Here is a 13,869-nt window from a genome sequence, read left to right as displayed (position 1 = left end):
AGGGGCTATGGCTCACGGGCCCAGCCACTCCGCGGCATGTGGGATCTTCCCGGACCGGGGCACGAACCCATGTCCCCTGCATTGGCAGGCAAACTCTCAACCACTGCGCCACCAGGGAAGCCCTCAAAGGAATTTCAACATTTCCAAAACCGATAGTCCAACACGCTGTTAAACTTTTGGTGATCCATTTCAAGTTTTCTATGTCTACTAAGAAAAGGGTCAAGAAATCCAGTGGCGATTTTCCTAGGTGACCCTGCCCGGCTGCATAGGGCAGGAAGTGGAACAAACCCACAAAGCTATCTAAGAATATGCATGGTCTCTAATTCCAAGTTTAGGACCTTGTGCATACAAGATATTGAGACCTTGAGTATGAAAATTGCAGAGCAGCTTTTTTAGACTGAACTAATAAGGACATCCATGATAAAACTGAACACTGTATTTATTATCTATGATATACAATCATCATGATAAACCTGTAAGAAATCAACATTAAAGTTTCTCAAAATATTTAACAGGAAATATTGACGGAAGAAAATCTAGCTGGGTTTATTCAAATGATACACATTCCTGGGCTCTGTCCCAGATCTACTGACGAATAATCGGTGGGAGTGGAGCCTTACCACAAGCAGTTTTACAGGCTGACCTGATGAGTCATAGGCAGGCAAAAGTTTGAAAATCACTGACATCTATTTTATAGAAAAGGGATCTGAATAACAAAATCACTTGCCATACTGACGTGTTAGGAAACAGCAAAGTGGTAAATTCCAGGCTTTCTCTACCGTGTTATTTAGTCTAGGGTATGATCTACAGGAATGAAAATGAATCACCTTTGCTATTTATTTACTAAGCGATTGCATGTGTTCCCATCAGTACTCAGTGAGGTTGCTGATGATCATAGAACCCTGCAATACAATGGGATGATCCCATGATAGTTCTTTTCCTCTACTCTAATGCTTCATTTCCTGACTACATTCCAGAATGGTTGTTTTTCATTATTCAGTCATATAATATACTATATTCTCTATTCTAGGCTAATTCTATTTTCAGATGCTTTTCACTGAGTTCACTTTTATTTTTGACTGAAATATTCTTCTCCTTATAGTTGTTTCCACCAGTTGCATCTGTTTCTGTCCTGGAGAGTAAAAGTGAATAAGACTAGATTTTTTTAATGATGGCCGTTCTAACTGGTGTGAGGTGATACCTCATTGTAGTTTTGATTTGCATTTCTCTAATAATTAGCTGTGTTGAGCATTTTTCATGTGTCCATTGGCCATCTGTATGTCTTCTTTGGAGAAATGTCTACTTAGGTCTTCTGCCCATTTTTCAATTGGGATGTTCGTTTGTTTGTTTTTGTTATTGAGTTATATGACTTGTTGGTACACTTTGGAAAAAAAGCCCCTGTTGATTGCATCATTTGCAAATGTTTTCTCCCAGTCAGGAGGTTGTCTTTTTGTTTTGTTTATGATTTCCTTTGCTGTACAAAAGCCTGTAAGTTTGATTAGGTCACATTTGTTTATTTTTGCTTTTATTTCTATTGTCTTGGGAGACTGACCTAAGAAAATATTGGTACAATTTATGTCAGAGAATGTTTTGCCTATGTTCTCTTCTAAGAGTTTTATGGTGTCATGTTTTGTATGTAAGTCTTTAAGCCATTTTTGAGTTTATTTTTGCATGTGGTGTGAGGGTGTGTTCTAACTTTATTGATTTATGTGCAGCTGTCCAGCTTTCCCAGCACCACTTGTTGAAGAGACTGTCTTTTCTCCTGTATTTTCTTGCCTCCTTTGTAGAAGATAAATTGACTGTAGGTGTGTGGGTTTATTTCTGAGCTCTCTATTCTGTTCCATTGATCCAAATGTCTGTTTTTGTGCCAATGCCATGCTGTTTTGATTACAGTACCTTTGTAGCATTGTCTTAAGTCTGGGAGGGTTATACAGCCTTATTTATAATATCCAAGACATGGAAACAACCTAAGTTTCCAGGTGAATAAAGTATTATATATAGAGGAATATATATGTATATGAATATTATTCAGACATAAAAAAGGAAGGAAAACCTGCCATTTGTGACAACATGGATAAACACTGAGGGGATTATGCTAAGTGAAATAAATCAGGAAAAAAAGACAAATAACATTATCTCACTTACATATATGAAATCAAACAAAATAAAATAAACCCATAGAAACAGAGCAGATGGGTAGTTGTCGGGGGCATGTGGGGGGATTGGGAAAGTAGGTGAAGGTGGTCAAAGGGTATAAACTTCCAATTATAAGATGGATAAGTTCTGGGAATATAATGTACACCTTAGTGACTATAGTTAACAATACTGTATTGTATATTTGAAAGTTGCTGAGAGAGTAGATTTTAAATGTTCTCACCACACACACACAAATTAACTGTGTAAGATGATGGATGTGTTAACTAACCTTATTATGGTTATCATTTCACAATATATAGATATAGACTATCACTACTTTGTGTACCTTAACCTTACATAGTGTAATGTGTCAATTATATTTTAATAAACTGGGAAAGAATTAGAAGTATTATAAAAGCAAGAAAAATACACAGTCTGAGGAGATAAAAAAGCAATAAAGCCAGACTCAGAAATGGCAAATGTTTTGGAAGTATCAGACTGGGAGTTTAAAAATAACTGTGGCTGATATGCTAAGGGCTCTAAGGGGAAAAGTGGACAAAATGCATGAACAAATGGGTAATATAAGCAGAAGATGGAAAAAAATCTAAGGATCAAATGGAAATGCTAAAAATAAAGCAAAAACAAAACAAAACAAAACACTGTAACAGAAATGAAGACTGCCTTTGATGAGCTCATCAATATTCTGGACATTGCCCACTGAAAAAATTCAGTGAACTTGAAGACAGGTTGATAGAAAGGTACCAAACAGATGCAAAGATAAAAGGGTTTAAACAATGGACAGAATGTCCAGAATTGTAAAACAATTAGAAAACCTGCAATGTAGAGGTAATGGAAATACTAGAAGGATAAGAAAATAACAGAGGACATATTTGAAGTAAGAATGGTGAGAGTTCCCCAAAGGTAATGACAGAACTCAGTCACAAATCCTGGAAGATTAGAAAAACAAAATTATATCTAGGCATGTCATCAAACTGCAGAAAACCACAGAGACATATTGAAAGAATCAAAAAGTGAAAACTACAGAGAAATAAGGATAGGAATTACTTCAGACTTCTACTTAAAAACAATTTAAGCAAGAAAAGATTGAAGTGAAATATTTAGTGTTAAAAAAATTGAAATATTATCCAGTAAAATTATCCTTCAAAAGTGAAGAAAAAATAAAGATCTCAGAAAAACAAAAACTGAGGGAATTTGTCACCAGTATACCTGCCTTTCAAGAAAAGTTAAAAGTTCTTCAGACAGGAGGAAATGATATAGTTCAGAAACCCTGATCTACAAAAAGAGAGGAAGAGTGTTCTAGAAGGAATAAGTGGACGTAAAATAATGTTTTTATTTATCTTGTTCTTAACTGATGAAACGAATAACAGTCTGTTCAAAATGACAATAGCAACAATGTATTTGGTAATTACAGCTTATGGTTAAGTGAAATGAATGACAGCAATGTTATAATAGAGGAACTGGAAATACTCTCTATATACTCTCTGTATAAGGTTCTTTCACAACCCATGAAAGATGTGATAAATCCAAAACAGTTAAAAATTATGGCAGACATCAATCCAACTATATAAATATTCACTTTAAATGTGAAGGGTCTAAATATATCAATAAAAGACAGGGATTGTAAGAGGGGATAAGAGAAGAGCACACAACTAGATGTTGTATATAAGAAACCAACTTTAAATATAAGGACACAGACTGATTAAAAGTTAAGGGACTCAGAAAGATATTCCATGCTAATATTAATCAAAAGAAAGTTGGAGTAGCCATATTAATTTAGGCAAAGCCAACTTCAGACCAAGAAAAATATCAGGGATAAAGAGGGACATTTGTATAATAATACAGGTGCCAATTCTACAAAAAATATAACAATTCTTAACATGAATGCACCTCACAACAGAATGTCAAGATACATGAGTCAAAAACTGATAGAACGGCAAGGAGAAATAGACCAAACAACTATTATAGATTAAGGCTTCAACACTCTCTGTCAATAGTGGACATATCAAGCAGGGAGAAAACCTCTAAGAATATAGTTGATCTGAACAACACTGCAGATAAAGTGGATCTAATTGACATTTATGGAATACTTCATCAGACAAGAGGAGAATACACATTCTTCTCAAAGTCACATGGAACATTTACCAAGATAGACTGCATTCTGGGCCATAAAATACATTCGAACAAATGTAAAGTATGCCATCAGACTGCAATGGAACTAAACTAGAAATAAATTACAGAAAGACGGCTGATTGCTATATGGAACTCTCTGAGCTATTGCTCAATTACTCTGTAAATCTAAAACTGTACTAAAAAAACTTAATTACTTTTTAAAAGACACCATTAAGAAAATGAAAAGACAAGAAACATATGGAGAGAAATGTTTTCAAATCATATATTTGGTAAAGGATTTATATCCAGAATATATAAGGAATCTTACTACTCAACACTGAGAAGACAAACAACCCAGCAGAGCATGGGGAAACTATTTGAATAGAAATTTCACCAAAGAAAATATGTGACTTGCTAATAAGTATATACAAATATGCTCAAATTATTAACCATTAGGGAATTAACAATTAAGCCTGCATGAGCTCTCAATTATTAGTTATTGGCTTCATTCAGGTCCCTATTTTATCTTACTTTTATTATTTAAAAAATTTTCTCATTTAGTAGTTTCTACATTTTTGAATTTCATAGAGCAGAAAAAGACATTTAAAAAAAAGAAATGGGAATAAATTTGCCAACTATTAATTTTGTCAAGTAAGGGCACTAAAGTAAAAATTTAACTCAACAACTACCGTCTACTTTCTCTCTGTAAAAAACTAAGTAACACTGATTGATCTCTGATTAAAGAAAAAAGTCTTTTATAAAAAAACCTGATGTCAATATTTCAAAACACACAAAATATAAATATGGAAAAATGATTGTATTAGGTTATCCAGGGAAACAGAACTAATAGAATATATACATAGATATTTAAGAGGAGATTTTTTTATAGGAATTTGCTCATGTGATTATGGAAGATGAGACATGCCATGATATGCCCTCTGTACGCTGGAGAACCAGGAAAGCTGGTGGCATAATTCAGTCCAAATCCAAAGGGCTGCCAATCAGGGGAGCTGATGGTGTAACTCCCAACCCGAGGCCAAAGGCCTGAGAACGGGGGTGGGTGGCCTGCTGGTGTTAAGTCCCAGAGTTGGAAGGCCCCAGAAGCAAGAGCTCTGATATCTGAGGGCAGAAGAAGGTATACATCCCAGCTCAAAGAGAGAGAGAATTTGTACTTCCTCAATCTTTTCGTTCTATTTGGGCCTTCATGGGATTAGATGACGCCTGCCATATTTATGAGGGAAGATCTTTTCTTAGTCAACTGATTCAAATGCTAATCTCTTCTGGAAACACCCTGTCAGACATACTCAGAAAAAATGTTTTACCAGCTCTCTGGGCATCCCCTAGCTCAGTCATTTTGACACATAAAGTTAATCATCACAAATCTACCTCTTATCAACTTGGCACATTTATGCATCTTTTAACCATACTCAATCTCCAAATAAAGACGATAAGACTATACTTCTGCCTAACATGATAAAACTATCCTTCCTACAACAGAAAATGCACCAATCCCTTTATCAGAAGAGGAGGTAAATTTATTTTGTTTTTTCTTTATGAAATTATGTTTTGATATCTTATTTGGATACTCGATTAAAGCAACCCAAACTGGAGCTTGAGTCTCCAGTTCGTTAGAGTCAAGTTGAAGCTATTTTCACGTTGCTGTATTGAAATGGAAGCAATGCATTTCATGCTATTTAACACAAATCAGAATATTTTGGGTGAATTTAGACAAGCTGAGTAACAGCAGTTCTCATAGATCCAAAGATCCTCCCACATTTTCCTGTAAGGTGGAGGAAGTCATCAGAATTATTCTCTTATTATTGGGGAATGCTAGAAAGGAACTATAGAGCTCTCCATGCTTAAGGTTAATTACACTCTGAGAACTATAGCTTGGGGAGATAATGGTCCACTAGCTCTCTCAAGGGAAGGCTTAGTTATGGATAAAATCACACATCAGCTTCCTGATCAATTTCACAGTCCTACATCAGTGCTTCTCTTATATATGGTTGCACAATAAACAAAGGGTTCTGGGATGGACCCCCCTCTACCTACTAGCAAAAGTCACATCATACTACCATTACAGAGCCTTATTTAGGCATTGATGTCTTTAAATGCAAATATAACAGAGTCTGAGAAGCAGAAACTCTATTACTAAACAACACTCTAAAGGGATTATATCTTATCTAAACCAATGTTTTTCAAATTAAGAATCACCTGGGTTGGGAAGAGTGTTGTCAAATCCACCTTAAAAAATGTTTACCCTTAGTCCTATTTATTTAGCACTTACTGAAGAATTTCTCAAAATCTTAATTTTTAAAAACTCCTCACATGATTTTAATAATCGTGTACATGTGAAACACATTTTTTTGTAAAACTGGCCTGCATATTAGAATCACCTGGAGAAGTTAAAAAATAAATACAACTAATGTCTAGACTCCACATACCAAGATGCTGAGTCAATTTTTCTTTTTTTAAAAATTTATTTTTATTGGATTATAGTTGCTTTACAATGTTGTGTTAGTTTCTACTGTAGAGCAAAGTGAATCAGCTATACGTATACATATATCCTCTCTTTTTTGGATTTCCTTCCCATTCAGGTCAGCACAGAGCACTGAGTATAGAGTTCCCTGTGCTATATGGTAGGTTCTCAATAGTTCTCTATTTTATACATAGTATTAATAGTTTATATATGTCAACCCCAATCTCCCAATTCATCCCAACCCCCTTCCCCCCTTGGTAACCATACGTTTGTTCTCTACGTCTGTGTCTCTATTTCTGCTTTGCAAATAAGATCATCTATATCATTTTTCTACATTCTACATATATGTGTTAACATACGATATTTGTTTTTCGCTTTCTGACTTAACTTCACTCTGTATGACATTCTCTAGGTCCATCCACGTCTCTACAAAGAACCTAATTTTGTTCCTTTTTATGGCTGAGTAATATTCCACTGTATATATGTACCACATTTTCCTTATCTGTTCCTCTCCTGATGGACATTTAAGTTGCTTCCATGTCCTGGCTATTGTAAACAGTGCTGCAATGAACACTGAGGTGCATGTGTCTTTTTGAATTATGGTTTTCTCTGGCTATATGCCCAGTAGTGGGATTGCTGGGTCATATGGTAGTTCTATTTTTAGTTTTTTTTTTTTTTTTCTTTTAGAAGATGTTGTGGGTAGGAGATTATTAATTAATTTATTTATTTTTGCTGTGTTGCGTCTTCATTTCTGTGCGAGGGCTTTCTCTAGTTGTGGCAAGCGGGGGCCACTCTTCATCGCGGTGTGTGGGCCTCTCACTATCGCGGCCTCTCTTGTTGTGGAGCACAGGCTCCAGACACGCAGGCTCAGTAGTTGTGGCTCACGGGCCTAGTTGCTCTGTGGCATGTGGAATCTTCCCGGACCAGGGCTCGCACCCGTGCCACTGCATTAGCAGGCAGATTCTCAACCACTGTGCCACCAGGGAAGCCCTATTTTTAGTTTTTTAAGGAACCTCTGTACTGTTCTCTATAGTGGCTGTATCAATTTACACTCCCACCAACAGTGCAAGAGGGTTCCTTTTTCTCCACAACCTCTCCAGCATTTACTGTTTGTAGATTTTTTTGATGATGGCCATTCTAACCAGTGTGAGGTGATACCTCATTGTAGTTTCGATTTGCATTTCTCTAGTGATGTTGGCATCCTTTCATGTGTTTGTTGGCAATCTGTATATCTTCTTTGTAGAAATGTCTATTTAGGTCTTCTGCCCATTTTTTGATTGGGTCATTTGTTTTTTTGATGTTGAGCTACATGAGCTGTTTGTATATTTTGGAGATTAATCCTTTGTCAGTTGCTTCGTTTGCTAAGATTTTCTCCCATTCTGAGGGTTGTCTTTTCCTCTTGTTTATGGTTTCCTTTGCTGTGCAAAGGCTTTTAAGTTTAATTAGGTTCCATTTGTTTATTTTTGTTTTTATTTTCATTTCTCTAGGAGGAGGGTCAAAAAAGATCTTGCTGTGATTTATGTCAAGGAGTGTTCTGGCTATGTTTTCCTCTAAGAGTTTTATAGTGTCTGGTCTTACATTTAGGTCTTTAATCCATTTTTAGTTTATTTTTGTGTGTGGTGTTAGGGAGTGTTCTAATTTCTTTCTTTTTGAGTCAGTTTTTCTGAGATTGGTCCTGGTCATCAGTATTTTATAAAAACCCTCCATGTGATACTACAGTGAGGACAGGGATAACAACTACTGATGTAGAATGGGAAAACTGATGTTCACAGCAACCTCATTAATTCCTACTGCTTACACCTGGTTTATCTCATTCACTTATATTACTCTCTTGGCCTTTAAATGCAACTGAGTCTACAGGCTATAAATACTGAGCACTCTCTGCACTAGAATAAGTGTAGCTGCTTGGAAGTAGAGATTTCAAAGACTAAAATCTAGGGAACTGAAATCAGGTTAGAGAGAGAGCGTTCATGCTGGTACAGGTGGAAGCTGCTTTTTGAAGGGACCCAGATTGGGGCCTCCACCAAGGTGGTAGATGCTTATGGGACTTACTGAAGGGAGAGGAGCAGCTAGTGACAAGGAAGGACAACAAAAGTCAAAAGAGAGTGGAACAAACAAACAACAAAAAAAGAATTTATGCTTCTCTCTTTTTTTGCGATACGTGGGCCTCTCACTGTTGTGGCCTCTCCCGTTGCGGAGCACAGGCTCCGGACGCGCAGGTTCAGCGGCCATGGCTCACGGGCCCAGCCGCTCCGCGGCATGTGGGATCTTCCCAGACCGGGGCACGACCCCGTGTCCCTTGCATCGGCAGGCGGACTCTCAACCACTGCGCCACCAGAGAAGCCCTATGCCTCTCTCTTGACAAGAAAAGTAGACCAAAATATTGCTTTGGGAAATCTTAGCAAAACGTATAGAACTTTTCAGGTTTGCCTTCAGTGGGACTATTTTGTTTGTTTGTTAAGTTTGATGAAGTCCTGGTTCTTTGTCCTTTCATATGTTTTGGCCACCTCATGGCGTGAATGGTTTGCTCAAGGCACTGATACACCAGTAAGGGCAGGAAAAAAGCAACTGAATTCCTCCTAATCCAAGGGCTCAAAGCAGGACACTGAAGGATCAAGCCTCAGCATTACCCATGAGGGTGCAGGCCAGAAGCTTCCAAAATTCTTATTTATTTTTAATATTTTAAAATTGAGATATAATTGACATGTAACATTGTATTAGTTTTAGGTGTACAACATAATGATTTGATATACGTATATACTGCAAAATGATTTTTTGGTAGTTTTAGGAAAGTATATCAAGAAACAAGGGCACTCTCCTTAAAATTAACCCAATGGTCTTATCATTTAACTGGACATAAACGTTTGAAAATCGTAACTATATCCCTAATTCAAACCAAACTCCTTAGCTTGGGAATCTAGTGCCCCTCCCACTTAAGTCCCAAATTATCTTCTTAGGCAACATCCCACCATTTTCTGTATGCTACTCTCTCCTCATATTATTCAGAATTTTTTTTTTTTTTTGCGGTACACGGGCCTCTCACTGTTGTGGTCTCTCCCGTTGCGGAGCACAGGCTCCGGACGCGCAGGCCCAGCGGCCATGGCTCATGGGCCCAGCCGCTCCGCGGCATGTGGGATCTTCCCGGACCGGGGCACGAACCCGCATCCCCTGCACAAGCAGGTGGACTCTCAACCACTGCGCCACCAGGGAAGCCCCCTCTATTCAGATGTTTTCTTGTCTCTGCACATTCACTCACACTTGTCAGAGACCCATCTGTTCTTCAAACTACAGCAAAAATGTTCCTTCCTGCCCCAAACCTTCTTGACTTCTTCCTTCCTTGGAAGTAAATTGCAGAATATTTTATTTCTACTTCTCACTAACCTTATATTCTAAATTGTATGGTTTTGGAACATGTTTCAATATACAAAGATGTGAAGGCCAAATTGTTGAGAAATTTATATTTCTAAATTTACTTTGGCAGTCAATAGAGGAAAAAGAGATAGACTTGTTTAACTTATGTTTCTATTCTGCCTTATTTCCTTTGCTATCACCTGATATCTTTTCCATCATGAAGAGTTTCAGCAGATACTTTCCATTTTGTCAACTAGATTGAAGCCTAGCTTTGAATCTATTAAATACAGCTGTTGTCATTTGCTGTTCCTCAAGCCCAGACATGATAGATCTGTTATCACGTCAAAGTTCCAGAACTAAAATTTCATTTCACTTATTACAAGTGAAAGCACAGAGTACAAGTTCCATACTTCCTATTATCATTTGAAGGGTAAGAATCTCCCTTCCTCTAATGTAATGTCTCTATAATGCAGGGTTGATTAGCTTTTTGGGAAGAATATTATTGAATCACATTCTTTGTTTGGGATTCTGTTTGTTTGTGTTTGTTTTTTAATATTTTAATAGCTTTCTGTCATGTGATTGTGGGAATGACCCCCTTACCCCTCTAGCAATTCAAGTTCATAGTACCCCTAATTGTCTGATTACATTTCCTAGTGGAACACCTACATGATTCATATCTATCTGCATTTTCAAATTTAAAAGTACACTGTTTAGATAGTACATATTACATATAAATAGAAAGTTTCATGGTGGCATAAACTAGGGTTGTTAAAACGCTTATGTCCTTGTTTTCATGTTGTTAAAAACATTTTAAATAAATCTTACAATTTGAGTATCACACTCAGGGGTACTCAGATATTCTTCCTTTGTAGTCTCAACTTGAGAGCTCTCATGGGCTTCAGAAGTGGTTTGTTGATCCTTGAGAGAGAAAGAGAGAGAACATTTAAAAAAGAGAGAAATAGATTCAACAGAGAGATCCTAGGACTATTGTAAAACATGATACAATGGCAACATCACACTCAAAGAAAAAGAATAAAATGAAAATTTATATATATCAGAGACCTTAAACACTGCACCTTAAATATTAACTGTGAAATTAAATAATTTCTATTCAATTTTATATTAGTGCTGTCCAATGGGATTATTTTCCCACTGGAAATATTTATTTCTTGCATAATAAGCTTTTATTTTAAGGATCCTGGTTCCTCAAAAACACAGGAATCCTATCGTTTCTCTTTATTTTAAACCCCAGTATATCTGGGAAATAATAAGCACACATCTTGTTTTTTTAATAGGAAATAAGATGTTTTCTAACATCTCACTGTAATTTACAAAAGAGAATTATATTTACTCCAATGCTTCACTAACCAAGTACTGTTTTATATCTCCAGAAACCCTAAATATTATTATAAATTTCTCTGTGCTACTTTCTACACAGAAATGCCAATGCACACGATCCAAGTTAGGTCTTTGGAACCTTCATTCTTGAAATTAAATACTGACTAGATTAAAAAGAGGCCTTAAATAGGTACATTAGTTCCAGTAGGGTGACTTGTCCAAGTTGTTTCTACAATGAGACACTTCTTATGGTTCACATTCCCAGTCTTCTGAAGCACCCTCTGGTTCTGCCCATTCCCAGCATTGTTACTTTTGGCTTCTCCTGGATAGTAGGAGCTCCTGATGTTCTATCATTAAAGCTCCTTCATTTAATTTGGTAAGGGTCAATGTTGATTGCTTGTAATCACAGAGACTTGAATGATACTGGGAGTCAATCAATAAAATAAAACTGACAGGGCTTCCTTGGTGGCACAGTGGTTGAGGGTCCGCCTGCCGATGCAGGGGACGCGGGTTCGTGTCCTGGTCCGGGAGGATCCCGCATGCAGCGGAGTGGCTAGGCCCGTGAGCCATGGCCGCTGGGCCTGCGCGTCTGGAGCCTGTGCTCCGCAACGGGAGAGGCCACAACAGTGAGAGAGGCCCGCGTACCACAAAAAAATAAAAATAAAAAAATAAAACTGACAGTACAAAATAAGGGCTGAGATAGAGGTTTGACATTGAAACCAACAGGAGGGAAACCTAACCCAGCTAGGTAAGCTGTAAAAAATAACACCAGGTTCACCAATGATGGAGATTACATTTTAGAGTAGGTATTCAATATTTTCCTTAAAATATAAATATGCCCATATTGATAAATGTTAATGTGTGCTTAATTATATTTTCTTATGCAAATATTGTATATTTATGAAAATGCTCCCAGATTTTGGTGGTGAGACTTAGGTAAGAAATATGTGCAGAATAAAAGGTTTTATCTGTTTATCTGTCATCTATCTATCTGTCTATCTATCTATCTATCTGTCTATCATCTATCTATCTATTTTTGTAGGCCTTTGCTATTTTGGACAAAATGTAAAAGGGACTTCATTTACAATTAAGTTCAGAAAGAGCAGGGGGAAAAGAATGACAGTGCAACTTTACTCCTCCATAAGTTTCCCAAAGGCTACCCTTGTGCTCATATATTAAAAAACTGGGGTGCCTGGTTTGTCAATTTCTACATCTATTTATGAAAGTTATCTCAACTCTGCTTCAGGAAAAAAAAATACATATATTAATTACTTTTAACAACTGGAGGAAATTATACATCACTTCACCAATGTGAGCAACAGTGCATGAAAAGTTAAATTACTTTAAATACAAAACCTTAGTATTTAATTGCAGAACTGGTTGCATTAAGCGTAATACATGCAATCCTTAATGTAGGCATTTGCTATCAGTGAAATGGCTCCTTTTATTTTATTTTATTTTATTTTTTATTTATTTATTTTTGGCTGCGTTGGGTCTTCATTGCTGTGTGTGGGCTTTCGCTAGCTGTGGCGAGCGGGGGCTACTCTTCCCTGCAGTGTGCGGGCTTCGCCTTGCGGTGGCTTCTCTTGCTGCTGAGCACAGGCTCCAGGCACACGGGCTTCAGCAGTTGTGACTCTCAGGTTCTAGAGTAAAGGCTCAGTAGTTGTGGCACACGGGCTTAGCTGCTCTACGGCATGTGGGATCTTCTCAGATCAGGACTTGAACCCGTGTCCCCTGCATTGGCAGGCAGATTGTTAACCACTGCGCCACCAGGGAAGCCCCAATGGCTCCTTTTAGAAAGAAGCCTTATTGAGTCTGATGAATTAACAAAGAATGGGAACTGATTTTGGGCACGATAATATTTTGGAGTTAAAGAAATGTGAATTCTGGTTCTGGATTAGCACATAAATAAATAAGAGCCTTAGACAACGTATACAAGTTTGAAGGGCCTCAGTTTTCTGCTGCCCTGCTAAATTAGGTCAAGAACACCTAAATTGCAGTATGTTTTTTGTCGTTTTTTTTTTATTTGTTTGTTTGTTGTTTAGGTAAAGGTAAAAAGGAGAGAGTTCTAAAACAAAATGAGGTTTGTGAAAATTAAAAATAGTACATGAACATGCTTCAAGGAGAAACTTTCAAAAGTGGAAAAATAAGTTATGTCAAGTAGTTGATGGATTTGACCTCCAGATTGAGGAGTTTAGACTCTATCCACTAAGGAACGGAGAATTTAGGTGGTATATAAACAATAATACTTAACACCTTGACAACCTTAGACAGAATTACTTATAGGGTTGGTGCTTGTTAACTTCAGTCATTGCCACACAATTCAGTTAACTTTGTGTACATACATACACACACATTTTTATATACTATAAAATAACACCTATGGAGATTGAGAAGAAAAAGTTTTCATGGGTATTTCTAAACTTAATTTCTAA

The 13,869-nt window shown here is 37.0% G+C and overlaps 1 protein-coding gene across 1 annotated transcript in view; it reads right to left on the bottom strand.

Moving 5' to 3' along the window:
- Window positions 1-13,869, bottom strand: part of LUZP2 (leucine zipper protein 2) — a gene marked incomplete at both ends in the record, with an annotated part of 446,055 nt that overhangs the window by 8,249 nt on the left and 423,937 nt on the right. Inside the window, one exon of the mRNA XM_082845005.1 lies at window positions 10,922-11,014. Within this exon, the coding sequence (XP_082701131.1) occupies window positions 10,922-11,014 (93 nt within the window). The remainder of the gene's footprint in view (window positions 1-10,921; window positions 11,015-13,869) is intronic.

Source organism: Leucopleurus acutus, assembly GCF_964270905.1.
Source record: "Leucopleurus acutus genome assembly, chromosome: 8".
NCBI lineage: Eukaryota > Metazoa > Chordata > Mammalia > Artiodactyla > Delphinidae > Leucopleurus > Leucopleurus acutus.
The sequence above is the reverse complement of the archived record's forward strand: the minus strand, read 5'-3'. Positions and strand labels throughout refer to the sequence as shown.